Source organism: Plecotus auritus, assembly GCF_963455305.1.
Source record: "Plecotus auritus genome assembly, chromosome: 10".
NCBI lineage: Eukaryota > Metazoa > Chordata > Mammalia > Chiroptera > Vespertilionidae > Plecotus > Plecotus auritus.
The window spans coordinates 23,569,781-23,596,076 of NC_137785.1; the positions used below are offsets into that span (position 1 = coordinate 23,569,781).

At 50.1% G+C, this 26,296-nt stretch overlaps 1 protein-coding gene across 4 annotated transcripts; it reads left to right on the top strand.

Annotated features, from left to right (window-relative positions):
- Window positions 1–1,655: 1,655 nt before the first annotated feature.
- On the top strand, window positions 1,656–25,561 carry WFDC1 (WAP four-disulfide core domain 1). Of its 4 annotated transcripts, XM_080644157.1 has the most exons (8): window positions 1,656–1,778; window positions 1,921–2,109; window positions 12,295–12,478; window positions 16,195–16,278; window positions 17,277–17,414; window positions 20,978–21,019; window positions 22,175–22,245; window positions 25,120–25,561. In XM_080644157.1, exons 2-7 carry the CDS (start codon window positions 1,987–1,989, stop codon window positions 22,231–22,233), a joined length of 630 nt encoding a protein of 209 aa, XP_080500283.1. In that variant the 5' UTR covers window positions 1,656–1,778; window positions 1,921–1,986; the 3' UTR covers window positions 22,234–22,245; window positions 25,120–25,561. The 4 variants fall into 4 exon arrangements, with proteins under 4 accessions (XP_080500283.1, XP_080500281.1, XP_080500282.1 ...); XM_080644155.1 differs by lacking the exon at window positions 1,656–1,778 and having other exon boundaries at window positions 1,851–2,109; XM_080644156.1 differs by lacking the exon at window positions 1,656–1,778 and having other exon boundaries at window positions 1,851–2,109; window positions 20,981–21,019.
- The last annotated feature ends 735 nt before the right edge of the window (window positions 25,562–26,296 follow it).

Below are 26,296 nucleotides of genomic sequence, written 5' to 3' on the forward strand. Positions count from 1 at the left end.
ACTGTGAGCCCTGTCCTCTGCTCCATGGAGTGAAGCCCTGAGCACTTGTGCCCTTTATGTTTTTCAGGGAGACATTTTCCTCCCCTTTGAGGGCGGGACGCCTTGGGCAGGCAGCAGCTGTCAGACCCTAGCAGGCAGGCCTCACCAGCAGGCCCCCAGGGCAGCGGGGAATGACAGGCCTCGCCAGCCCAAGGCTTTCCTGGAGGAAACCTCGCCCACAGATCTGCAGGAAGCCCCATTCACGGGAGGACAGCCCACTACGCTTGGGGTCAAGCCCAGGTCACCGGAGCTCAGATAAAATAGGACCCTTGCTACTGGGAACGTATAGTTCTGAGGCCTGGCAGGAACCTGGAGGAGCTGCTGGCCCTGAAATTTGGCCCTGGTATCGTGCTGGGCCCCAGGCCTGGGCTGCCCACTCGGCCCCTGCTGGGAACCCCCAGGCTGGCTGTCTGACCCGATCCTCCTGGTCCCTGATCAGAGGAAAGTGGCTGCTTTCGCCGGTAAATTTGTTCCGGGGAGTCCTGGGGTGTTAACGTCTCTTCTCAGAGCTTTTTCATTTTCCACATAAAACCTGTAGTGTTGCTGTGTTCCTGGAGTAGTCACCCTTGCTGTCCTCAGAACTTTGAAGGCTCATTTTTATAAGTTAATGTTTGCAAGGAATTAACTGATGGGTCACTGCTTGGCACCTGGGTCCATGTGGTCCAAATACTGCTGCAGAACGGATATCTCAGTTGAAGAACATTTATTGTGCGCCTACTGTATTCCACGCCCTGTGCCATGCACTGAGGAAAGCCAGTGCTGATGCGGGCCAGGCCCTGTGGAAGGCGCAGGGAGGCAGGAACAAGGCACAGATACTTGACCTTGTAGAGCCAACCCCCCACTCCGGGGTGCATGAGCTTCCTGCGGCCCCTGGAACACATGACCACGACTTAGCGTCCCCAGTGAAAGAACTGAGAGGCAGCGGCCGAAGAGGATTTCCCAGCATCGCAGACAGAAGCTGAGCTGGGACCTGGCCCAGGGGCATCTAAGTCTGGAGCTTGGGTCCCTTCCACTTCACCTGGTGTGTGTCATGGTGGTCAGATGGGGCTGGGGTTGAGCCCCAGCTCTGCTATCTGCCTGACCTCAGGCAAGTATTAGACCACTGCCTCCCATCTGTGGCTCAGCATCAAAACAGTACCTGTCTTGGGGTTGCTGTAAACAGGTGTTGGAATATAAGGCTTGTGAAATATTGATCCCTGTATAAAACACACACGCGCTGACATTACAGCACACTGAGGATGTATGTGGAACGCTTCACACGCAGCTTCACTGAATTCTCCCAAGAAACACACGGTCACTGTTCACATGCCCACATCGGAGAGGAGGACACCCAGGTTCAAGGGCATGAGTCAACTCCCCACGGCCACATGCTTAGCCAGCCCCCACTCAGCAATGTCTTCCAAAGAAGCTTTCTGGGCAGACAGTTTGTCAGCCCAGCTCAAAATTTGGATGAGGTAGCAGCTGGAATCCCCACCCATCCTACTGGGCTGCTTTCTCTGTGTGCCGGCCCCCACCCACCCCAGCCCTCTGACCACGGAGCCAGCATACCACCTCTGGGAGAGACCGCCCCAGATTGCAAGGAAGTGCTCATATTCCAGAGTGACAGGGCCACTCCCAGCCACGTCTCCAAGCAAGTCAGTAGCGGGGGAAGGGGGGAGTGTGCCTCCTCCTGCTGCTGGCTAGCTGACCACTGCCATCTGAACTGCCTGGTTGGAGTCTCTGGGGCCAGATGTTATAGGGCAAGCTAAAAATAACCAAGCGGCGGGCCACCACTGGGGGGTGGGGTTGTGGGTAGGGGCATGTGGTGGGCGTGGACAAATGATCGGAGGGGGAGCTAAGAGAGTCTGGCAGACCATGCACACTTCTGCTCCCCATTCAAAGGACCCACCTGGCAACAGGGCCCTCTTCTCTGAACATCTGGGAAGAAACCCCTCTACCAGCTGCAGGATGGGCAGCAGCAGAAGGAAGGTCATCTGGGTTCTGTGCTCGTTGCTGCTGCTCCTTGAAGCCAGTTCTGCCAAGAATATTTGGAAACGGGCATTGCATGCAAGGCTGGCTGAGAAATCCCAAGTAAGTGCCTGGATGGGGAGGCTGGGAGGAGATGGGTCATCCCCAGACACTGTTCGTTCTGTAGGCGCTCCCCCAAACACAGGGAGGGCAGATGTCTTTCTTTATCTGTGAGTGTCCAAGTCGGGCAGTGGGCAGATGGAACTCACGTCTTCAAAAGGCTCCTTGCCTGGAAGCAAGGAAGCAAAAAGAACATCAGAAGTGTGCAAGGGGCCTGTGATGTGCTTTTGCCTACCGAGTATACGGTCTCCTGACAAGCAGCCCCTGGGTCCAAGGACTTAAGGCTGAGCGCTGTCTCTCAACCAAAGTTTTATACAATGTACTTATGCATTCACGCAGTTATTTACTCATTCAGTAAACGTTCACTGGAAACTGCTCTGGGCCGGGCACTGTAGGGGGTCCAGTGGGTATAAGATGGCAATACCAGCTCCCAGCAGCATAGGCAAGTGGGGGAGGCAGACAGGTGAGGGCAGAACAAAGGGATGGCCTGACATAAAAGTGACAAGAAGCACGTGCCCTGGAGCCAGGTGTCTGGGTTTGAATTCAGGCTCTGCTGTGCACCAGCTGTGTGACATCAGGCAAATCGTTTGGCCTCTCTGAGCACCAATGATCTCATCTGCTCATTTGAAAAAGACAGAATGATACGTTTCTTTCAACAAACGTGTTTGCTCACCACTGTTTACCAGGCACTGTTCCTGGCTGTGGGGATACAGACATCAGATCCCTGTCTTCAGGAATCCATGTTACAGTAGGAGAGGCAGAAAATAAGTGAGAAATAAAAGGAAAACATAGTGGGTTTGGTGACAAATGCTGAGGGGAGATATAAAGCAGGAAGGGGACTAGGAGAGAGGGTGGGAGGGGGGAGGAAGGTGCAATTTTAGATCCTCCCCACCCCGGAGCACAGAAGCATAGAAGGTCAAGGAGATAACACCAGCGCTCAGCATATGTGTGAGCATCAAGTGACTCAATATGCAAAAAGTGCTTACTTAGCACATAGCAAGTGGTCAGTGCATGTGGGTGACATTTAATTAAATAATGGTGAAATCAGTTGATGCTTGCCTCCCAGGTGGTATATAGGCTCCTCAGGGTACAGCCTAATTCTGTCTCATTTAGTGTAGTTTCTGATGCCTTGCCAGATGGCTGTCATTAAGTTGGTGCCCAATACATTCTTGTGGGGAAATTATGGGCAAATACAATGGAAGCACAGGAGAACTTATGCAGCTCTGCCCCAGGAGAGTCAGAAAGAATTTTCCAGTGTTGAGGACATTCAATCTGGGGCTTTGAAGGATGAATAGGAGTTTGCCAGGTAGAGACATGGGAGAGAGGCTGTTTAATGAACCTAGGTACTATGAGATTTACTAAACTATATTGAGGCTAATCTCAGCCTCCAGGGCTTACATTCTATAGGCCATGCAGGAGGTCACTAGGAGTGGAAAAAAGTAGTAGTGAGTGAAATGATGGTAGGTGTTTAAAGAAGAAAAGCTCATGTGAGATGATATAGTCACAGAAGGCTTCCTGGAGGAGGTGAAACCCTGGCCAGATCTTGAAGAATTATTAAGAATTTGGAGAGCCCGGCTGACGTGGCTTAGCAGTTGAGCATCGACCTATGAGCCAGGAGGTCATGGTTTGATTCTCACTCAGGGCACATGCCCAAGTTACGGGCTCAATTCCCAATGTGGAGCGTGCAGGAGGCAGCCAATCAATGACTTTCTCTCATCATTGATGTTTCTATCTCTCTTTCTCCCTTCCTCTCTGAAATCAATAAAAATATATTTAAAAAAAAAAAACATTTGGAGAAAGGAAAAACAAAGAAGTTGAGAAAGGCCATTCCTGGAAGAAGACCCAGTGTGGCTGAGGGCTGGGGGCAGAACTGGTGTGTCTCAGAGCCCTGAAGGGGCAGTCCTTCCTATGGGAGAGGGCTGTGTGTGGAAGGAGGGAGAGGGCCCCTCTCAGGTTTCACTGCTCCACGCTTTTTGCTGGCCTAAAGGATGATTTCATCCTCCTAGGTATTAGCACTTGGTACCACAGAGGGATTTTTGATACATCACCTGGTCTTATCTCCACCGAGTTGTGGAGTGTCCTAGGAGCAGACATCTCACTGGGAGGAATGGCAAGTCTAGGGTGTTGTACACCAAAAGGTTGCGGGTTCGATTCCCAATCAGGGCACCTAGGTTGCAGGTTTGATCCCTGGTTGGGGTGTGTACAAGAGGCAACCAATTGATGTTTCTCTCTTACATCAATTCTCGCTCTCTCTCTTTCTCCCTCTTTCCCTCTCTCCCTTTCTGTCTCTCTAAAAATCAATTTTACAAAAACCCACCCAGGCCTGGGTGGGCCTCAGACACTGAGTGAGTTGCGTCTAGCCATCATTTGTCAGGAGCAAGCACCTGAAGTGTGCCCTCGCTGGGCCGGAAGTCTCCCTGGTGATCACCAGCACCAGCACCCTCCCCAGTGCCCAGCGCTGAGACAGGAGAGGTTGTACAAGAACTGCCTCAGAGCAAGCCCCTGGGGAACGACGCCTGTTGACCTGTGGCTCGGAGGATAGGGAGACTGGAAAGGCCCAGGAATTCATCTCACCAGCTGTGCAGCCTTGGGCTACTCACTGCCCCTCTCTGAGCCTCAGGTTGTTGCTTGGGAAATGAAGGCAGAGGACCAGATGGCTTCCAGGACTCTTTTCATCCTGATTCTAACTTCCAAGCAAATGTTCAATAGGGAAGTTAAGAGTCCTAGGAAGCACTCAGAGACAGGACTTTCCCATATGGCCCCCATTGCCCCCACCCCAAGCTTAGACCTTCAGCCCTGAGAGCAGGTCAAGGAGGGGGGCAAGGCCAGGGGTCCAGTAGCACGCTGAAGCCAAGTTGGACCCACTTGGAGAGTTAAACAGAGCCCTTACTAAAGATTAAATCCTATTATTTAAATTGTAAAAGGGAAGGAAGCACTCATTAGAAATGGATCACTTCCTACGTATTCCTCTACATCTCACTGTTCCCTCTGCTCTCAAGATTGCTAATGTCGATGGTATCCGTATGGTGGAAATAGTAGATATTGAGGAACTATTGCTCCTCATTCAGCACCCTCCGTAGGTGGCTAAAACCAGCCACGGTGGGAGTCTCAGGCTATGGACACTGGCAAAGGCTGCACCTGAGAGCTGGTTGTTGACACTGACCAGTGGTCAGCAAACTGCGGCTCGCGAGGCACATGCGACTCTTTGGCCCCTTGAGTGTGGCTCTTCCACGAAATACCACGGCCTGGGCAAGTCTATTTTGAAGAAGTGGCGTTCGAAGAAGTTTAAGTTTAAAAAATTTGGCTCTCAAAAGAAATTTCAATCGTTGTACTGTTGATATTTGGCTCTGTTGACTAATGAGTTTGCCGACCACTGACGCTGACCAACTGTTGGCCGTCTGCCCCCTGCCGCAGGCACCCTCTCTCACCTTCTCAAAGCCCTGTCCCTTGGCAGAGTGGGCAACGGGCCCGAGGAATTTCCTGAACACTGTGTACGTTACAGCCCGGGACTCAGACAGTGCCGGGAGGACGGCATGCCTTCTATTCCCACAGGACCCCGATGGAGGCCCGTAAGGAGAAGGCTTCGCCCCTCTGGGCCTCAGTTTCCTCTTCTGCAGCACTGGAGCGCCTGCTGTGCAGTCCAATGAGAAGACCATGGAGAGCCTTGAGCTCCGTGCCTGGCAAAGAGCCAGCTCCTCCACATCTGCACTATTCAAAACAAAGCAAAACGCAGAACCAAATGTTGATGAGGCTAGATAAGACGGAAGTGGAATGTTTGTAAGTAGCCTAGTGGCCTTTTCTGGGATCTCAGGGTCAGTTCTGGGAGCTGGTGTTTGGGGCTTCTTTCCTGGCATTTAATAAAACTCCTAAGAACATTTTCTATGCGTCAGGCCAAACTGCTGGCCATGCATTAGCTCGCAGGATCCTCTCAACGCATCGCCTCTGCCAGGTGGGGCCCATTGCCACGGCCACGTCAGCCTGCAGATTGGATGGCCCGATGATCCCAGCATGTTGCTGTGCTGTGGATCTGTTTTGCCCCTAAGCTCCCATCCAGGGCAGCGGCAAGTGGCTGTGCAGTGTGCAGCCTGCCCAGAGGTGCCTGCCCAGTGGAGGGGACAGTGAGGGGCTGCAGCAGCCAGGGGGACCTCTTTGTCACGCCTCCTACTCCCAGGGCGCCCGCCCTTTGCGCTGAGTCCACCCGGAGCTGTAAAGCGGTTTAGGGTGGGTAGTCATGTCCTAGGCTGGCGTCTTCCCTGATAAAGGTCCACCTTTACCTGAACTGGGCCTGTCTATTGCCTTTTTGCATCCACAATAACTGTCTTTTGGGGGTGAGCACAAAAGCCCTGTAGGACCTGGCAGCCCGTGCATGTCCCTCAGGCTCCCGAGCTGGTCCTTCTCTCCCGTGTGGCTCGGTTTAGTTTTCATGAACCACTTTGGCAGATGACCAAGAAAAGCAATTACTTTGCTTTATCTATGTGACCTTTTGTTTGGTGTTTGTCTTGTCCTGGAGCCGGGGCACGTGAAGGCAAGAACAGCATCATCGGGTTCAGCTCAGCTCTCCTTGTTCCCAGCCCCGGACCTGGCATGTAGTTGACTTGGGGACTATGGAGTTACCATTAAAGGGATGAATAAATTACATGAAAACCTTCCAGAACAGGATAGAAGGGATGGAAAGTTCTAGAAGACGTCCAGGTGCACAGCAGTGTTCAGCGGACACCCAAGGATTGGTCGAGTTTGCAGTCTTGCTCTCAGCCTGCGTGAGCTGGGCTTGTCCCTAGTGTGAGGTCCCAGTTTTGGGGCACCTCTCCCAGGAAGTCCCTTTAGCCGTGCACCAAATCCTGCTCTCAGAGCCGTACCGAGGTCCCAGGGCATCCGGAAATGGCATTCGCCAGTGCACACGGAACCCTATGTACCTCTGTTCTAGGGAGAGACATATTTTTAGATCTTTGACGTCCAAATTCCTAAGGAAGAGTGAATAATGCTTAGAGGAACATTGGCTTTCTTCCTGTACCACACAAACGAGTCCTGGGTGCACTTTTATTGGCCTGACCGTTAAGTTGCTGGAACATTCCAAAGAAAGGGAAAGCTCTTGCTAATGGAATGAATGGGGTGGGGAGGGCTGAGGGAAGGACTCGGGTAAATTGGGAGGGGTCTGGAGATTGGATTCTTTCTCCTTAAATGGAAATGGTTTCAAACTTTTTCCTGATTATAAAAATGATGTTTATTGTAGAGAAATACAGACAGACTGTCCTAAATAAGTGAAAGTAATTTAAACTCTGCCTCTGACATAAGCTCTGTTGACATTTTAGGGTGTGTTTGCCTAGACTTTTATGAAGCCATTATATTTCACATGCATTTTTTTCTTAATAGGATTTTACTCGTATTGTTTTTTAGAAATTTTCATTAGGATAAAATTCATATAACCGTTTTAAAATGAATAATTCCCTGGCATTTAGGACATTCACAATATTGTGCAGCCATCACCTTTCTCTAGTTCCAAGACATTTCCATCACCCCAAAGGGAGATCCCAGGCCCATTAAGCAGTCACTCCCCACTCCCCTGGCAACCACCTATCTGCTTTCCATCTCTCTGCATTTGTCTGTTTGAGACATACTATATAATAAAAGCCTAATATGCTAAGTGTCCAGTCATCCAGTGTCGGGTCAGCTCTTCAACCAATCAAAGCGTAATATGCTAATGATATGCTAAGGCCACTCAACTGCTCGCTATGACGTGCACTGAAGACCAGGGGGCAGTCGACCAGTCGCTATGATGTGCACTGACCACTAGGGGGCAGATGCTCAGACTGGTAGGTTAGCTTGCTGCTGGGGTCTGGCCCATCGGGACTGAGGGAGATGGGCCAGACACGCCCTGGAGCCCTCCTACGGTCCCTCCCCAGCCCTGATTGTGCACAGGTGGGGTCCCTTGGCCTGGCCTGCGCCCTCTTGCAATCCGGGACCCCTTGGGGGATGTCAGAGAGCCGGTTTCAGCCCAATCCCACAGGCCACTTCCCTTGGGAGGGCGCCAGACGCAGGGCTCACGGCTGGCGAGCCTCTTCCAATTGGGACTGATTGGGCGTGAGCCCGCAGCAGGCACAGTGGGGCTGGAATGAGCGGGAACAGCAGGCAGGAGCTGCAGGCAGCGTTGGACTGCGGGTTTCAGCCCGATCCTCGCAGGCCACCCCGAGAGACCCCACCCATGCACGAATTTGTGCACCAGGCCTCTAGTTTCATATAAAGGGAATTATGTAGTGCATGGAATTGTGTCTGGCTTATTCTTACTGTTTTGTACCTTGTGTTTTTCATTGAACATATATGGTGCGTATGTTAATATGGTAGATCAGTGTCCCCTTTTCAAAGGCTGCTATGGTGCTCCAAGGTACAGATGTGCCATTATCTATTTATCCAGCCTCCTTTGATCGGACATCCGGGAATCAGACTTAGACTAGCAGCATTGGGCTTCCTACCAACGAAGCCAGAACTGACATTTTCCTAACCTACTTGCCTAATAGCAGCAGAATGGCTTTGTACATGTAATGTCCTCCAAGACTATCTCCCCAAGGAGGGGAAAGTAGCCCCCAGGCCACTGACCTGAAGAGAGTCATTTATATCCAAGGAAGGCATGCAGTACTGGGAAGCGCCCACTGTAAATGTGTCCCGCAGCTGCTTGATAGTAGACCTGCTATACAGTCCCTTGGTGGGAATGGAAATAACAGATGAAGATCCCAGGTTCCTCTGGGTTTTCATGAAGGATGTTGTCAGCCAAAGGTGAGCTGCCATTTGACCAGGGGGATTTGACCTGCTGTTATTTTACTTAGACTCAGTGGCAGTGGAGGGGTGGGCGGGCTGGGGCTGCAGAGAGTGTAGGTGCCTGGGACACAGGTGGGAACAAAACCAAGTCCTGTATAAGGGGAGAAAAACAAGAAACTGATGAGTCTGTCAGACACAGTGCTCCCATGGTGATCAGGAGTTTGGAGCTACTTAAAGGCCAGAGCCAGGCAGGATCTTGGGTGAGAGCCCCAGCCCATGCAAAGGCCCAGCTGTGGGATGGGCTTATCCTGTTCCAGGGGCCTCATGGAGGCCGGGGCACTGGACAGGAATGAGCAAGGGCAGAGTGGTGGGGGGAGGTCAGAGATGTGGAAGGGTTGGGGGCAGCTCAGGTCTGATCTTTAGGCCAAGGACTTTGGCCTTTTAGCCCTTCAACACCCACCCTCCCCTGGCGGCTGGGAAGCCATTGAAGGGTGATCCATTTATTTCTTTGATGAAAGTCCATTCTTTCTCAGAACTCCAGGAAACATCCTTTGTTTAGGACCTTCTTTGAATATCACCTTGCAGAACATGAAATATTTTCCCAAGCATTTCATCCTTTAATCTGGGCCCCTTGGGGAAATCAGTCCTTTATCACCCACCACCATCTGTTGTCTCCAAGGCACCATCTAAATAACTCCGGGAAATTTGACTTCTAAGGCGCTTATCTCTTTTGTTCTCTCCAAATTCTGTGAAACGTTTGAACTTTCCTCTGAGAGTAGTGGCACATCTAAAATTGATCTCTCTACACCCCTATGGTTGGGGGTGCCGTTAGGGGAGTATTTGCCTGGGAGGTGTCGAAGGTGGTAAAAAGTATTTCATTTCTTATCTCCAGTTTCTGTTAAATTTCATAAATGAGGCTTGATATAAAAACAGGCTAAGTGGAAAAATCAACCGGCTCCTCCAGACCACGCATGGCATTCCCATCACCCCCTGAAGGAGGCCGGGGCAGTTGTCACATTCAATCAGGATTTAAAAGGTGGGACCCCAACATGAGTCCAATGTCGTTAATTCTGAAGAAAATGAATTAAGAGCTAATGGTGTAGGGTTATGCCCCCTGCTTGCAGCTTGGAAATTATTCACAATGGCACTTGGAATTAGGGGGTCTGGGCTGAAACCTTTCCTTCCTTACCTGCACTTGTTGGCTTTGTGCTCATTTTTACTTTTCACAAATTTAATAACCTATATTAGGAAGAAAAGATGAATTCTCTGGGTGAAGCTGGGGTGGGGACCAGAGACCAACCCTGCCCAAGCTCTTTGGAGAGTGGGGGTGGGGGTAGCTAGTTGGGGTGGGGGTAGCTAGTGGGGGTGGGGGTGAGGAGTCCTGGGAGGAAGTTTGAAAAACACTAGTCCTTGTAATTACACTAATTCCAAGATGCTCCTCCTCTGGACCTACTCTCGGTGGCCTGACGCCCTCTACAGGACATTAGGAGTAGCGCATGGAGTTTGCAGCCACCACAATAGCTGTGTGGGAAGGATGTTTGGGCATCCTTGACCTTCTGTCTTTTTAGTAGAGATCAGATGGCATTATGCCATTTTGTATCTTGCCTTCTCTCTCTTTTTTACTAACATAAGTGTTTTTCCTGTCATTAAAAATTCTTCGTAAGTACTTCTAAAGGTTTAATTGTCTTCTTTAAATTGAAAAATATAACATGTGCATGGCAAAACTCTTTTGCACTAGTTATATACATAATAAAATAGTGAGCAATGAGGAGAAATCTCTCTTGGCTTCAGAACCTAATTCTTCTCTCTAAAGGCAATCCTTGATAACAGTTTCTTGTGTATTCTTGTATCTCCTTCCAAAAAAAATATTCCAGGCCTATCTATATGTATAAAAGGGTAATATGCAAAGTGTCCCCTTGAAAGTTAGACCCAGAGACTGGGAGTTCAATTGCTCGCTATGATGTGTGCTGACCACCAAGGGGCGGCATGGAATGAAGGAAGGTCCCAGCCGGCAGCCAGCAGCTGGGGAAGGGAGGCCCCGGCCAGCAGCCGGAAGGCCCTGATTAGCTCTGATTGCCAGCCAGGCCTAGGGACCCTACCTGTGTGCAAATTTCGTGCACCGGGCCTCTAGTACAAATATATACATATTACATGTGTGCATATGTATGTTTGAAAACACAGGTGCATAGCAAACAAACTGTTCTTTACCTTAATTTCTTCATGAACCACAATGTCATGGTGATCTTTCATAAGCAGGTTAGGGGTAGGTTTTGATGGCTACATCCTCTCCAGTCTGCAGACAGACATTATTTACTTGGACAGTACAGGGGGTGGGATTTTGAAATATGTGTGCAGGGGAATGAGGGGGTTTATAAATAGGAATGTAGATGACAGGAGCAGTTTTGGCATAGGCCAGGGGGCAGGGCAAGCCAGCATGTTTCTTCTCAATGAACCTGTTCTATATCTAACTGTGGTGTGTGTGTGTGTGTGTGTGTGTGTGTGTGTGTGTGTGTAGGGATATATAAGATCTGCCCTCCACACACCCCACTTTCAAATCCAGAAGCAGGACAGACCCCCTAATTCCTGGTATGGATGGGGTCAGAGAGGCCCAGGGTGGATAGCCTGGTGTGACAAATTCCCCCAACCTCCCCTCTAACATGCTTATTTTATTAGTCACGTGCCTGCATGTCCTATATGTCAAGCACTGTGTCTTTTAACTTTTATTGAAACATAATGCCAAAAGGCCCAAAGAATCATGTGCCCAACTCCACAAATCTGCACCAAGTGGACTAGCAAGAAGCAGAGCAGGGCCGGCCTCCAGGGACCCCGGTGCTCTCCCAGCCACCAACCACGAAGTGGCCACTGTCCTAACTTCTCTCACCAGACAACACTTTTGCCTCTTTTTGAACTAGAATATAAACAGATTGTGTGTTCTCTTGTGAGTTGGCTTTTTAAAAAAATCAATATTATGTTTGTGAGATTTACCCAAGTTGTATGAATGTATCCATTCTATGTAGGAATTGTAAATTCCTTAAGCCCCATATGGATTATAAGATATATATATACATATGTAGAAATATATGTGTATGTACATAGATATGCACGTTTTTATATGTACATATAGACACACACATATATACCCTGTTATATATACATGTATGAAATGTATGTGATGTATATGTGTATATATATTAGGATAGACGCTTAACATACAAACTGGTCACATTCGTTTATCCTTTTTGCTGCCGATCTGCTTGCCCTCATCTCAGTTGGAGGCTGTTACAAAGAGAAACATCGTTAATCCTCAGAGCAACCCGCCCAGGCTGCTTCTGCTGTGTTTACACGAAGACTTAGAAGCTCAGAGAGGCCTAGCGACTTGCCCACTGCGCACAGCTCCAAGCAGCCCTGGGCACCATTGACACTGCTCTCTCCCCGCAGGCCGAGGAGGCGGACAGCCCCTGGCAGCCCCGCGCGGACCGCTGCCCGCCGCCCCCGCGCTCGCTGCCCCCTGGAGCCTGCGAGGTGGAGCCCTGCCTAGCCGACTCCGAGTGCCCTCAGCGCCAGCGCTGCTGCTACAACGGCTGCGCCTACGCCTGCCTGGAGGCCATGCCGCCCCCTCCAGGTAGGCGCCCCCGGGCTGGGGAAATGGGGAGGCGGTGGGTGGGGGTGGGCGAGGGAGGAGGGAGGAGGGAGGGGGACCCAGGTGAACTGTCCCGCCATGCCCTGCCCAGAGGTGTGGGCTGGGAGGAACGCAGGTGGGCGTGCCCATCTGTGAAAGGGGAAGATTGCGGCCGGCTGAGCCAGCTCCTTGCTGGGTGTACTGAGCGCGCTGCCCTCAGGGAGCTCCAGTGCGGGGGCGGGGGGGACGTGCGCTCCGGGGGAAATGACCCCTCCTGTGAAGATGGGTGAGATTTCTCATTAAAAGACTGGACCACATTCCCTGGGCCACCATCTGCTGGAGCCTCATGTGCCCATAGGCGGCAAGGGGGCCTCCAGTTCTCCACGGACCCCACCAGGTCCCTTTCACTCACGATGCCTGGCCCTTGGGGGCTTTTGAGATTGGGGACCTGGGACTTTAGCATTCCAGGTGGGGTGTGCCCAGAGAGGCAGGGGGATGCAGACTCCTGGATTCAAATTCACGGGCTAGCTGGTGGCCTCCTTAGACCTCCCCCCTCCCCCAAACACAAGTAGAACGGGACTGAAGTGAGAAAGTGCAGCTTATGGTGGGCCTGATCATTCGGAAGTGCTTAGGCCCCAGCAGGGCCAGGAGCAGGTCATCAATAACATGTATAATCGTAAGGAGAATCCCTTTGGGAGAAACAGTTCTCAGAGGTTCATCTTTGAAAGGAAGGAGTTTCAGATTCCTTCTGGAGAGAAGGTTTAGGACAGGATGGAAGGGACCCGGGCTTGGGGGTGGGAGGGGAGAAGGCAGAGGGGGAGGAGATGGGCAGCCACCTCCCCTCTGGATGGAGAAAACGTGTCCCTAATTGGTTAAGGGGGCAGCAAAGTCTCCACTCTCAGTTCTGCTTGGACTGCACCTGAGGGTTCCATGGGCTTCAATTACTGAAGGTGGCTCAGAGGTTAGCCCCAACCTCTCCTCTCCTCCCAAGGCCAAAGCTAGAGCGACCACAGTATTTTTTCCTGTGGAGTGAGATCACAGCCCTTAAAGATGCTCATAATCACAGTCTCCGGAGCGTTTGAGCACTGCCTCTTGTTCAGAGACTGGGCAGGCACTCAGGACCAGGCAGCTCCTACAAGGCCCTTTATAAGAAAGACGCCATGGCGCCCCCTCCTGGTGGAAGAAGCAATTAGGCGCTTCCCTCCAGGTGTGTAAGTAAAAAACGCTGCCCCTTCCTGCGGATTGCGGATTGGGACAGGGCACAGGGATTCCTGCCTCACTGCCGTCCGGGCCAGCTGCTTCTAGCAGTGCACAAGCTGTACAACTGTCCCTGACATTCCCGGCGGCCTTTCCATACATCATCTCGTTTTATGCTCACACAGTCCCAGGAGGTGGAGAGACTGTTGTCAGCCCTATTTTACAGTCGAAGACACTGAAGCTCAGAGGAGCCGAGCCACCTGCAGAGGCCATACAGCAGACAGAGCTAGAGTTTCAGCCAGTCTTCTGTGAGGTGCCCACTGCCTTAGGCCCCGAGGGCAGGGTTGTGGGGCCCCTGCTTCAGTACCCGGCCCGTATACAGGGCCCCTCACTGCCTAAAACAGCCCAATCCCTGACACCCACATGGCTCCCTTCCTCCTCTCCTTCAGATCCGTGTCCAGAGGTGGCCACTTTCTCGGGGAATATTCCCCTCTCTACATGGCAATCCCTCCTCCAGCCATCCCTTACCCTCTTTACCTGCTTCAGTTTCCCTTATAGTCCACTCAGAATATTGTGTTTTATTTGTGTGTTCACTGACTGTTTCCCCACATGAAGGTCAGCCCCACAAGGAGAATTTGGTCTATTTTATTCACTGCTATATCCCCACCCTCTAGTCTCTGGGCCCCTAAAAGTTATTCAGTGAATCAATGATTCATAAAATAATAAAATGACTAGTTTCCACTGGCCAGCAGAAAGAGACATTAGTTAGTCATAATAACAATGGTAATAATATTTAACACAAGGTTCCTCACCCTTGGCACTCTTGGGGGTTAAATAATTCTACTTGAGGTTGTGTTGGGGGCCTGACCTGGGCATTGTAGGATATTGAGCAGCATTCCTGGCCTCCATCCATTACATGCCAATACAACCCCCACTCCACATTGTGACAACCAAAAATATCTCCAGACTTTGCTAAATGTTCCGTGGAGAACAAAATTGCTTTGAACTGAGAGCCATGATCTTACATGAGCAGATGACTTGGAGTGCATCAGGCCCTATTCTGAGCAGCTTACACACTTCATTGCATTCCCTGGGGGAGTGGAGAGACTGTTTTCAAAATCGAACCTTGAGATAAGGGCTGGGGTACAGGGAGATTAGGTAGCAGGTGATCCCAGGAAGTTCTAGTGAAGGAGCAGAGAGGTGAGCCTGTGGGCCTTCAGGCCTTTAGGAGTCTGCAAATCGATGGCAGGCCTTAACAAGTTTCAGTATTCCAAAAAGTATAGCAAAATGTGTACAGTTCCTGCTGCTCAGAAACCTCTGACCAATGCAGAGGAGAATACAAATAATAAATATTGGTAAGTTTCCTATTGGTAAAAGATAGCATTGAAAACATTTTCTATTGTGTGGTGGGAAGAAGAAGGGAAAAACCAGAAGATTGGAAATAGCGGCTGCGGAATGTCATCATGCCATCCCTCTTGTTTGGAAATTGCAAATTATTGGTTTGTTCCCCTGCTGTTTCAATTTCTACGCTGTGAGATGATCCAGCATTTTTACCAATACCCATCTATGTACTTTCAAAGGCGCTAGACAGCACACGAACCTCTTTAATTTTGTCATGTTTCTGATTCAGACTAAAGCAGAGGTCAAAAGCAAATGTAATCTCAGACCAATTTCATTTGATCTCCAAAGTGCTTTAAAAATTTTTAATTACTAGTTGCCAAACATTTAAAAACCAGACGATTTATATTAGTTAGATTTATGGCTTAAAACAAAAATCAGCTCTGGAAACACTGAGAATGGCTGACCAAAGCTGACCAACAGCTGACCCACTGAGGCTGAAACCCTCTCTAGTTTGCCATATCTGTTTGTCCCACCTGGCCTGATTTTCTCCTTTATATTATCTATCTTCCTCCGGGAGGTATTTGGGCTTTCACACCCTGCTTTGGATTTTTGAAGACCTTTCAGTCTACTAAGTGGGTCACTATTCTGGTTAAAAATGTGCTGGTTATAGAACAAGCTGTGCTGCTGTAACAAAAAGACCCATAAACTCAGGGGCCCAACCTATGAGGTGTTTACTTCTCCCTCAGTTAATAGGCCAGAGGTAGACAGATGGTTCATGGCAGCTAGGTGGCTCTGATCCACAGCCATCCAAGGACACAGGTTCCCTCCATCCTGTTGCTCCACAAGATCAAAGTGGCTCCCAGCCTCTGGGAAGAGGGAGAGAGAAACAAAGGGGAGAAAACAGGCATTGATGCAAGAGCAAGACCAGAAGTTACATCATCACTTTTGCTCACATTCCATTGGCCAGAACTCAGTCACATGGCCACGCCTAGTTGCAAGAGAGGCTGGGAAATGTAGTCTCCAGCTTGGCCACACAGTGGCCAGCCGAAACTCAAAGTTCTATTATTAAAAGGAAAGGGCAAGTGTATGCTGGAGAACCACCATTGTTTCTCCCCCAGGGGCTGGGGCATTTCTCAGCTGCCTGAGGAGGGCCTCAATTTAACCATGTTTTATTTTGTTAGTTGTAGATTGGCTGGTAGAGCCGAAACCTCGATGGCTTGGTGGCAATGGCTGGCTCCTGGATGGCCCCGAGGAAGTGTTACAAGGTACCTACAGGATCAAGCCCAGACCTGACATCATAGCCAGGATCCCCCTTCTCAAGCTGCCACCACAATACTGATAATAGGGGCTGCCTCTGCTCCAGCACACTGCCTGCCCCCAAATACTCAGACCTCTTAGAGCCTCCCCCACCCCAACACAGAGGGGGAGGGTGGGGCTTGGCCAGGCTCTCAGCATCCCCAGCACAGTATAGAATTTGACTCTCCCTGGGAATGGGGCCCCCTTCCTGGTGGAGAATTGAGCGGGAGGGTGCTTGGGGCTGGTTTACAGATTACAGATCCCTAAAATCCTAATAAGGGGATTGCTGCCTCCTGATGATGGGTGGAGAGCAGTTTCTGAAAAGAACCACATGCAGGCCTAGAGATCTGTAGGGTTCAAGTGTGTACCCTTCATGTATGTCGTGTGCTTGTGATTCTGCACACTTCTGTGTGTGTGACTGTGTCCATGAGAGTATATAGCTGTGCAAGAAACTGGCTGTGTATGTCTGAATATTTGTGCATCTGTGTTCATATAAATGTGTGTAACTCTAAGTGTGAATGTGTATCTGTGTATGCAGGATTTGTGTGCATGTGAACTTGTGTGTGGATGGTTGTATGTGTAGTGTATACATGTGTGTTAGGACTTGTGGGGGTGGTGAAAATGTGTGTGTGATGTGTATGTTTCAGGATTTTTGTGAGTGAATATGTGTGTACACATGTGATTATAAGCATGAGCATGTGTGTTTCAGAGTGTGTGAGTGAACATATGTTTGCACAGCACTATGCATCCAAGGGCATGTTTGGGATCATGTGACTTTGAATTGCTCCCTGTGTTTGTATGTGTGCATATGTGCATGTGCACACATGACACTGTGAGTAAGACCCCAAGCTCAGCCTGGAACCTGGGGGCAAGTCGAGAGGTGGCCCCTCTGGATAACGTGTTCACTGCGTTCACTGCCTCCATGGAGGGGCCACCCCTGATACCCTGGCATGTGTCCTTCCCACAGCAGAGACCTGCAGCACCACAGAGGACGGGGCGGAGCCACTCCTCTGTCCCTCAGGCTACGAGTGCCACATCCTGAGCCCGGGTGACATGGCCAAGGGCATCCCCAACCGCGGGCAGTGCGTCAAGCAGGGCCCAGCAGGTGAGTGTGGGTGCCCAAGCCCTGCCCCAGCCTCACCCTCCTATAACCCCCACATGTTGGAGCCTGGCTGAGGCTCTTTCTGTCCTACCACCATGACCCTCCTTTCAAATCTCCCATCCTTCCCCCCCGCACCAGCCCTGCTGCCTCCTAGCTGGCTGACCTTGGGGTCAAGTGCTTCAGTCTCTGAGCCTCGGGTTTCTTGTCTGTAAAATGGGGCCACTTCATGCTATTATGAGGGTTCATTTAAATCCTACATAAAGGCCTCAGTAAACATCTGAGATTTATATCCATCTGTGTGTCTATGTTTTGAATTATCTGAGAACCCTTAATTTCTGCTAGGACCATTCGATATGGCTTAATTAGTCTGTCTTTGGGGAGGAAGGCAGTAAGTAAATCGGTGAGGAGTATGAATAGCATCACTTTAGTTTGCATAATTTTCCAAGAGTGGAAGGACTGGATGGTGCTACCTGAAACCCACCTGTGCCTCATGCAAGACGTAAGGTTGAGAGGTTTGGTGTGGATTTGGAAGAAATGTGTGGCAAGTGAAGAATCTGGAACTTCGGAGATGTAGGGCAGCTTATCAAAGGTGAGCTCATTGGAGCTTCGAGTCCACATACTCCGGGGCCCACATCCCCACTTCTGCCCTCTGAGTCAAGATCAAGGATAACTACAGTGACCCTACTGGCCAAAAGAACACATCAGAGTGCATGGTCGGCCAAAGCTTCCCCCAATCCCCCACCCCCCTATTTGAGAAATTTATTTCTCTCAAGTGTTTCAAGAAAGACACACACATTAAATCAATTGCACATTTAGCGTCATTATAATTGCAAATAAGAAAACTGTGAGACATTAGAACTGTTTTGAGAATCCTGATCGCTGGAATTCTGAGCTTTGAAACAAATTGAACCGATTAGGCATAATTGTGATTTCTCCAACATTCCACTTGCTATTTGGGTTACTAGCAGGTTCTCCAGGCAGACAGCCTGGGATTCCAGTGGCCACCGGCCCCTCACTGCTGTGTGTCCCAAATAGGAGAACCTTCCCAGGCCCCATTTTCCTTATCTGTAAAATGGGCTTTAATGGTTAAGCGGCCATGCCTCTTGCTTCAAAGCACAGAACAGAAACTTTAGACACCGAAATCAAACCTTAGGAAGATGGGGTATGCAGTCCACCAAATGCAAAACCCTGAGGGCAGGCCAGCCTGTAGGAACACGCTGGAGCATGAGAGAAGCAGCCTTTATCAAAAGCGAGCTGCAGGGCGAGTCAGGAGTCCTTTGGACTGTAATGTCATTTTTCATAACTGGAAAGGCCTGGAACCACTCCACCTTTATCATCCCCTGATCTTGCTCATTTCATTATATGAAAGCCACTTCAAGGCCAGAGATAAACAAAGAGATCGATGAAATGATGCCTGCTGTTGATGGAGTGCCTCAGAGATACTGCCTTTATGCTTTAGCGCAAGCCTGCCGAAGGAGGGGCATAACCAGAAGGCAGTGTCACGTATGCTTAGAGTGCAGGCTCAGAGCCACTGAAGTTCGAATCCTACGGCTTTCTTCCCTGGTGACCTTGGGCAGATAACCTAACCTTTCCTAGCCTCAGTTTTTTCATTTGTAATAGGAGCTAGTGATGGTCATGGTAGTAATTGCTTCATGGGGTAGTGACAAGGCTTGAATGAGAGAGCACCTGAAAGGCCCTTAGAGCAGTGCCTGACACATAGTAGGTCCTCAGGGAATGTATGCCACTATCTCTCCGTCTTATGGAAAAGGGAGGACAAGTTAAAGACCTTGCCCAGACAGTGCATACAGCTAACAAGGAGCAGAGTGGGAATTTGGAGTCTGTTCACCTGCTCCAAAGCCTGTGGTGCGTGCTTGCGTGTGTGGTGTGTGTGTGTGTATGGTGTGTGTGTGTGTGTGTGTGTGTGTGTGTGTGTGTGTGTGTGTGTGTGTTCGTGTTCTCCCCTCCACAGGAAGATCTGAGCCTTGCAGATAGGAATGCAAATGAAATTTCTACCCTTGGCCCCAGGGGGATTGCCACTTAACTAGAATTGTTGGTACTTTTTGTGAGTTTGAAACCACCCTGAATTCCAACAACTTTCCTTGGAGCAAAGGTCTCAGTGGGGAGAGGGGCACTGTTGAACCAGAGCGGTCAAGGAAGAAGCCTTTTATTTTATATTATTAAAACTATATATTTTAGACTAACAGAAAGTGAGAAGAATAGTACCTTGGACCCTCTGACAAGTGACTTGGCCGACTGTGTTATGAGCAGGCATGACCAGCCAAAACTCCTCCCAAGGAGAGGCAGGAGCAGGAATGTTCAGAGAGCCTCGGGCCTGGAAAAGGTCCTAGAACCTGGCTTATTGCAGATAAGCTATCCACCCCAGCCTGCGGGTTGCCCCCCTTGGCCCCTGTTGCCTGTACAATAACTGTCAGTGCTGGTCCCGAACACCCAGATGATGTTTAGGGTGACCGCAGCACCAAAGGAAACAAAATGTCCAGTGAGGCATAAGGTGATTTTTTAATTGAGATATAATTGACATATAACATGGTATGATTTCAGGTGCATAAATACGATCTGTTGGGGTTGCAGCTGTCAGACATGGCTGAGCCGCTGCAGGGGAGACTGCCCAGTATTGTCATTGGCATGTGCTCTGACGGATTCCCACTCTCCCCCAAACGTTTTCCTGCTGTGGGGGCTGAGGGAAGAGGTGGGGCTAATGGCACTCACAAGGAGAAGCCATTTGAGACGTATGAAATTGCCAAGAGTTGACCACACTTTAACACACAAAAATGGCCATTTCATATGGTTCCTTCTAATATTTGCATACATGTGTTGTAAGTGAAATTATTTCTTTTCATCCTCACAATAACTGAAGAGGTGCTGATTTTATGCCCATTTCCAGGGGAAAAAACTGAGGCTCAGAGAGGATTGGTGAAGCAGTTAAGTGAAGATTCAGTCTCCAGTTACTTTGTCATTTGCAGTAATGACATTTGAATCTCTTTTGAAAGGACTAAAACAATACCATTTACTCCCCAGGTGAACATATTTTGTAATGACATTTGCTAAACAATATGCTGAAATTTTGCATCCAGTTCATCATTGGTCTCAGGACCCCTTTATACCAAAAAAATAATGAGGACCCCCACAGAGCACTTCTCTGTGTGACTGTGATATTTACCATATTAGAAACTAAAGCTGGGACACTAAAAGTATTTATGCATTAATTCATTAAAATAACAATGATAAATTCATTATGTAGTAAACAGAAGTAACTTTTTTTGTTTAAAAAGTAACATTTTTCAGCAGAAAAAAATACCAGTGAGAGGAACGGTATGGTTCTACATTTTTACAATTCTGTATATGAATTAAGAGGACTGGATTCTCACATCTGCTTCGGCATCGGATCAGCTGCGATACCAAAGCCGTGTAGCCTCTGGCAAAGTCTACTGTACACTCTTGTTAGAATGAGAATGAAAAACACAAGCAATTCCTTAGTATTCGCATGAAAGTAGTTTGGGCCTTCTAAAATTCCGGAAAGGCGTTTAATCCTCTCACTTGTTTTCCAGAAGAGCCATTCCAAAGACATACAGGTCACAAAAAATATCCAGGTAAGAGAAAAACCATTTTTGCTTTACAGAGTCCTAAAAAGGACAGTGAGCATTCTTGGGTGGAGAAGAAAAATAAAGGCCCAGGGACTCTCAGGAGACCTATCGTTTGAAGCTGCTGAGAAGGGAAATGGCCATATCCTCCCCAGGTGCTTTTATGCCTCAGAGGACACTCTGGGGTTCCGGGGGTGGGATGCCAAGATATTTCTGTTCTGAAAGTCTCTCCAACCTGGGCAGTCCTCCATGTGGGCATCTGACATGGACGGGAGCCATTTCAGGCTGCAGGCTGGAGGGTGGAGGAGCCGCTGGACTGGTGACTGAGAGGGCCTGAGACAGCAGCTCAGGGATGTCTCATAGGAGACAAAATGGAAGCTGGGATTGGTAAACAACGTAAAAGGCCTGTTGTCTGATGGGGGCGGAGGAGGTATGAGTTGAGAGGCATTCACAGCAGATGTGGTTTCATGGTAAACATCAAACTACAGAACCTGCGATTGGAGAGACTTTCATTCACAGAATTGGAAAATGTGGCTGACACCATCATTCCATTCAATTACCCATTGCTCTGTCCACCCAGTAATTCAATCATCTATCCATTCATCATTCATTTAATAATTTATTCTATCATGCATCCATTTATCTATATCCATCCACCCATCTTTCATCCAATAATTGATTTAATCATTCCACGAATCTATCATATCTTGATTAAGCATTTATCAAGCGTTCTCTGCTTATTCGTTCTTTATTCTATTCTTCATTCTGTGCTGGAAGTTGGGCTACGTCTGTGAACACGGCAGACCAGTCCCTGCCATCATGCAGCTAATGTCAAACAGGAAATTCAAACAATAAGCCAAGTGGGTTTTCAGTAACAGCAGGTGTGAAAATCCTGAGGTCGGAGGCAACTAAGCCATCAGTGCAGCTGGAGCATTTAGTGAGCGAGGGGGAGAGTGGCAGCAGATGAGGCCAGGATTGTGGGCAGGGCCAGGATACACAGGTGGTGGGGCCTGGCGAGGAAAGGGGAGAGACTGTGTACCTCGTTTGTGGGAAAAGGGGAGACAGAGCCAGGCTGATGTATTTGGACTTGACTTAGCAGTGATTGGTGAGCCTTTGAGCAGGAATCGACATGCCTGTCCCGACAGAGCCCTGTTCTTTTTGCAGACGGTGACACCAAGAACGTGGCGGAACATGGAAAAGGACGACAGAGGCACATTGAATAAAGCAGCTACGGGGTAGGTGGGAGTCGGTGGCAGGAAGGGGGGATTTGGGCAGCCAGCTATCCTGGTGGCTTTCACCACAAAGCTGACCGGTGGGAGGGTGAGAGTGGGGCTACACCTGCGGGTAGAACTTTAAACTCCCTTGTAATTTCGAAGTGAACAGATGAGAACGTTTTGTGCTGTTAGAGTGGGCGTTTCTATACCCTCCAGACCTACATCCAAAGACTGAACTAGGTTGTAACTTACCTTTCCAGTCCTTTGCCTTAATGCATCCGTGAACAGGCAGACAAGTCCTCCATTGTCCCATGACATCTGTCCCTCCCTCTGTCACACGATTCTTTCGAGGGCCAGCTCTCTGATAGGCATGCGCCAGGCACTCAGGTGCTCAACAGTCACGCACGGCACCTCAGTGGGCTGGGAGCTGTGGGGGGACGCAGTGAAGAGAGCAGACAGAGTTCCTGCTGTCAGGGGGTGTGCATCTCCTACATCCTCTAGTAGGAGACTGAACAAGTCAACAAGTAAGTCAGCAAGAGAGTGACAGGCTGCAACGAGTAGTGTGAAGGAAGCGGACAGGCGATGTGGTGCAGAGTAGCCGAGCCTGGGCTGGGAGCTGCTTCATATGGGGTCTGGGGTCACGGAAAGCTGGGGGAGGAGCTGACACCTGAGCCAGCCAAGACTTGAGATGAGGAGGTGCTGCCGTAGGAAGACCTGGAGAATGGGCACCCAGGCAAATAGAGCTGGAAGAAGAAACGTCCTGATGTGGGAAAGATCTTGGCTTAAGCAGCGATTTACAACCTTTTTCATCTCAGGGAACACACACACTAATCACTAAAATTCTGTGGCACACCAAAAATATATTATACTAGTGGCCCGGTGCACAAAATTCATGCACATTAAAAGGGGATTGATTAGAGGAAATAATTTAATATTGCTATTTGCCCTTTATAATAGAAGTGTCAGAGATGAAAGAAAATTAGTAAAATGTATATGAAAACCTTCCTCCTGTCAGAGTCTAGGGCACACCACAGGACCCAGAGTTAAGTCCCCGCCCACCCACATGCACCTCAAAATCGCGTGAGACTCAGACCCAGCCACCCCCCCCCCAAATTGGAATAGATCCAGACCTGACTAGTCCCACCCTTGTCAAGCCCTGCCAGGCAAGGAAGGTAGCCTCAGGTCCCCCAGCCTGGCACCGGGAGGGGGTGCAGCCTCAGGTCCCCCCTGGGCAGGGGGCGCAGCCTGAGTTCCCCCAACCCAGCACTGGGGGTGCACCTTGAGGTCCCCTGTCAAGCCCCACCAAGCAGGGGGGCGCAGCCTCAGGTCCCCTGACTCAGTGCTGGGGTGGGGGGTGCGGCCTGAGGTGCCCTAGCCCAGCACCAGGACAGGAAGTGCACCTTGAGGTCCCCCATCAAGCCCCACCAGGTGGGGGGCACAGCCTGAGGTCCCCTGGCCTGGCACTGGGGCGGGGGGAGCAGCCTGAGGTGCCCTAGCCCAGCACCAGGACAGGAAGCCCACCTTGAGGTCCCCTGTCAAGCCCCACGGGGGCAGGGGAGGGCGTAGCCTCAGGTCCCTGCTGATTGCTTGTTAAGGCTCCTTATGGGAACTTGGCCTCAGCTGTGGGTACAGCCATCTTTGTGACGGAGTGATGGTTAATTAGCATATTCCCTCTTTATTAGATAGGATTTTTGCCGATCTGACAAAGAAAAACACACACCAGGTATCATTTTGATTCATTCACACCAGATGGTTATTGTTGTGTTGGCTGTAGTCATTTTAAAATATATATATGTTTTATTGATTTTTAGAGAGAGAGGAAGGGCGAGGGAGAGAGAGATAGAAGCATTGATGAGAGGGAAACATGGATCGGCTACCTCCTGCACAGCCCCACTGGGAATTGAGCCCACAACCCGGGCATGTGCCCTGATCAGGAATCGAACTGACGACCTCTTGGTTCTTGGGTCAGTGCTCAACCACTGAGCCACACTGGCTCGGCTGTAGTCATTTTTTTATTTAACAATCTAAGGGAAAGGTGGTCAGGGCCTGTGCCTGAACAGTTAGGTATTGCATGTTTTAAAAATTCTTCTGGCACCCCAGAGTGCCACAGCACAGTGGTTAGAAATCGCTGGCTTAGAGCAGCCACAGGGAAGCACCGGGGTGGGAACCGAATGGTGCTGGGGAGGCCGCCCCGGAGGAGGTATGGTTAGGCACAGGCTCTGCTTTCAGATACAGGTGAACACAAGGGTTATGGGACCCAGCAACTGGAGGGGTCTTAGCAGGTAAAACCTAGTACCTACCATCCCCTGTGAAAGCTGAACGTCGACACAAGGTCAACAAAAGCCCTTGGAAGCGGGCAGTTTCCCCAGGATGTCCTTGAAAGGCATCAGGTTTCAGATTCCAGAACCTTCTGGTGTGAGACCTCCTGGGAAATCTCGAGCCAGTGGGGACTGATGCAGCAAGTCTATTACCTGCTGATGACAGGAACAGTTCTTGCAGCGGGTCTGACCCACCACGGACTGTGAGCCTTAAACGTGCACGTGCCGGGGGCCAGGAGGGAAGAACAGACTGTGAGAAGCCGCTTGGATGGCTTCTGGGAGCCAACAGACCTGGCTTCAAATTCTTGCTCTGCCACCACATGACCTAGGCAATGACTTCAACTCCCAGCCTCAGTTTCCTCATCTATAAAATGGGGAGATGGAAGGGAGGTGTTAGGAACGAAGTAGGTGGTACCTGCAGGGACGTCACAGTGAGTTAAGAATTTAGTCTCAGCAGAGGCTGGCACCTTTCTGGTGTTAGGTGGGGAAGGCAGAAGAGAATGACACAGATTTGTGACCCCACATATTGCCTAATAAGCAATGGCTCATATTCATTTCTTCTTTGCTTTCTTTTTAGCTCATTTGAAAGAACATTCCTCACTTTCTGCTAAGCCTTGGACACCGTGGTATAAGAATGCTTTGACCCTCAGAGGTCATGCCCAGCTCAGAGAGCATAACCTCAGAGATGCCGAGAGACAGGACACCGGCTCTCATCCCCAGTGCCCTCCTGGCTGGGTGACGGTGGGAGCCGCTGACCAGCTCCGGGTCCTGCTCTGTCATCTTGGAAATGCCTGGATCTCATTGGGCCCTACAGCTCCACAGACGCTACCTGGGAAGAAGGCACTGCCTTGTGAGCACGTGCGAAGCTCCTTCCTAAGTCAGAGTTCCGTGTCGTGTCATTTACAGCCTTAGTCCAGGTCCGACTCTGGTGGGCACGCACCCAGCCCTCCCAGAGTCTCAAAATACAGCCACGTTCTCCAAATACATTCGCTCATCATAAAATGAAGATGAACGTACCTATTCATGTGTGATTCATAGCTTTAACCACCGGATGGTCTTAAATCGGACCAGGGCTGAAGCCACTGGCTCCTGGGGGGGGAGAGGGAGGGTGGGTATTGTTGGGAGTCAGCTCAGCCCTGCTTTCTGGCCACGTGTGGGCTGTTTTAGTTAAGATCCTTCTGAATTGGGTCCTGGGAGGAGGATTTGGTGAAAGTGACATATTATGGTAGTTTCTGGAGAAAACAGGCGGCAGGAGGGAAGAAGGTCAGACGAGGTGAGGTGTCAGGGTGCTGCAGAGGGTAACTGGTGCCAACCCTGCGGGTCCGAGAGACAGCCTGAGACCCACCAGGCCAGCTCCAGGCAGGAACCCGTGTGGTCACTCCGAGGCCCTGCGCTTGGTATAATGAATTCTTAGCGATTGTTGAGCCAGAGGCCTACGTGTTCACTCTGCAAGCGATCCGTGGAATCTGCCCATCGGGGGAAGGGGTGCCGAGTATGTATCAGGCTCCCAGCACCTCCATGATGGGGCAGGGCCACCCTTGGGGAGGGTCTGTCAATTCCAGGGGCAGCCCCCCTCCTGGGCACACAGGGCCCACAGGGGCCTGAGCAGAGCCCGGAGGGCATCTGTTACACAATTCCAATCTCGACAGTGTCTGCACAAAAAAGGGACACATATGCTCACAGGTTTGTGGGGGAACTGATTCAATTCAGCCATAACCTGCTTTAAAAACAGATTGTGGTGATTGGTATTAATG

Bases quoted from the DNA above. Each gene is read 5' to 3' on its own strand.
- WFDC1 (XM_080644155.1), top strand. From the start codon at position 1,858: ATGATCGGAGGGGGAGCTAAGAGAGTCTGGCAGACCATGCACACTTCT. The intron at 2,110-12,294 runs GTAAGTGCCTGG...CTCTCCCCGCAG, and splicing joins GGCTGGCTGAGAAATCCCAA to GCCGAGGAGGCGGACAGCCC. The intron at 21,020-22,174 runs GTAAGAGAAAAA...TTCTTTTTGCAG, and splicing joins AGGTCACAAAAAATATCCAG to ACGGTGACACCAAGAACGTG.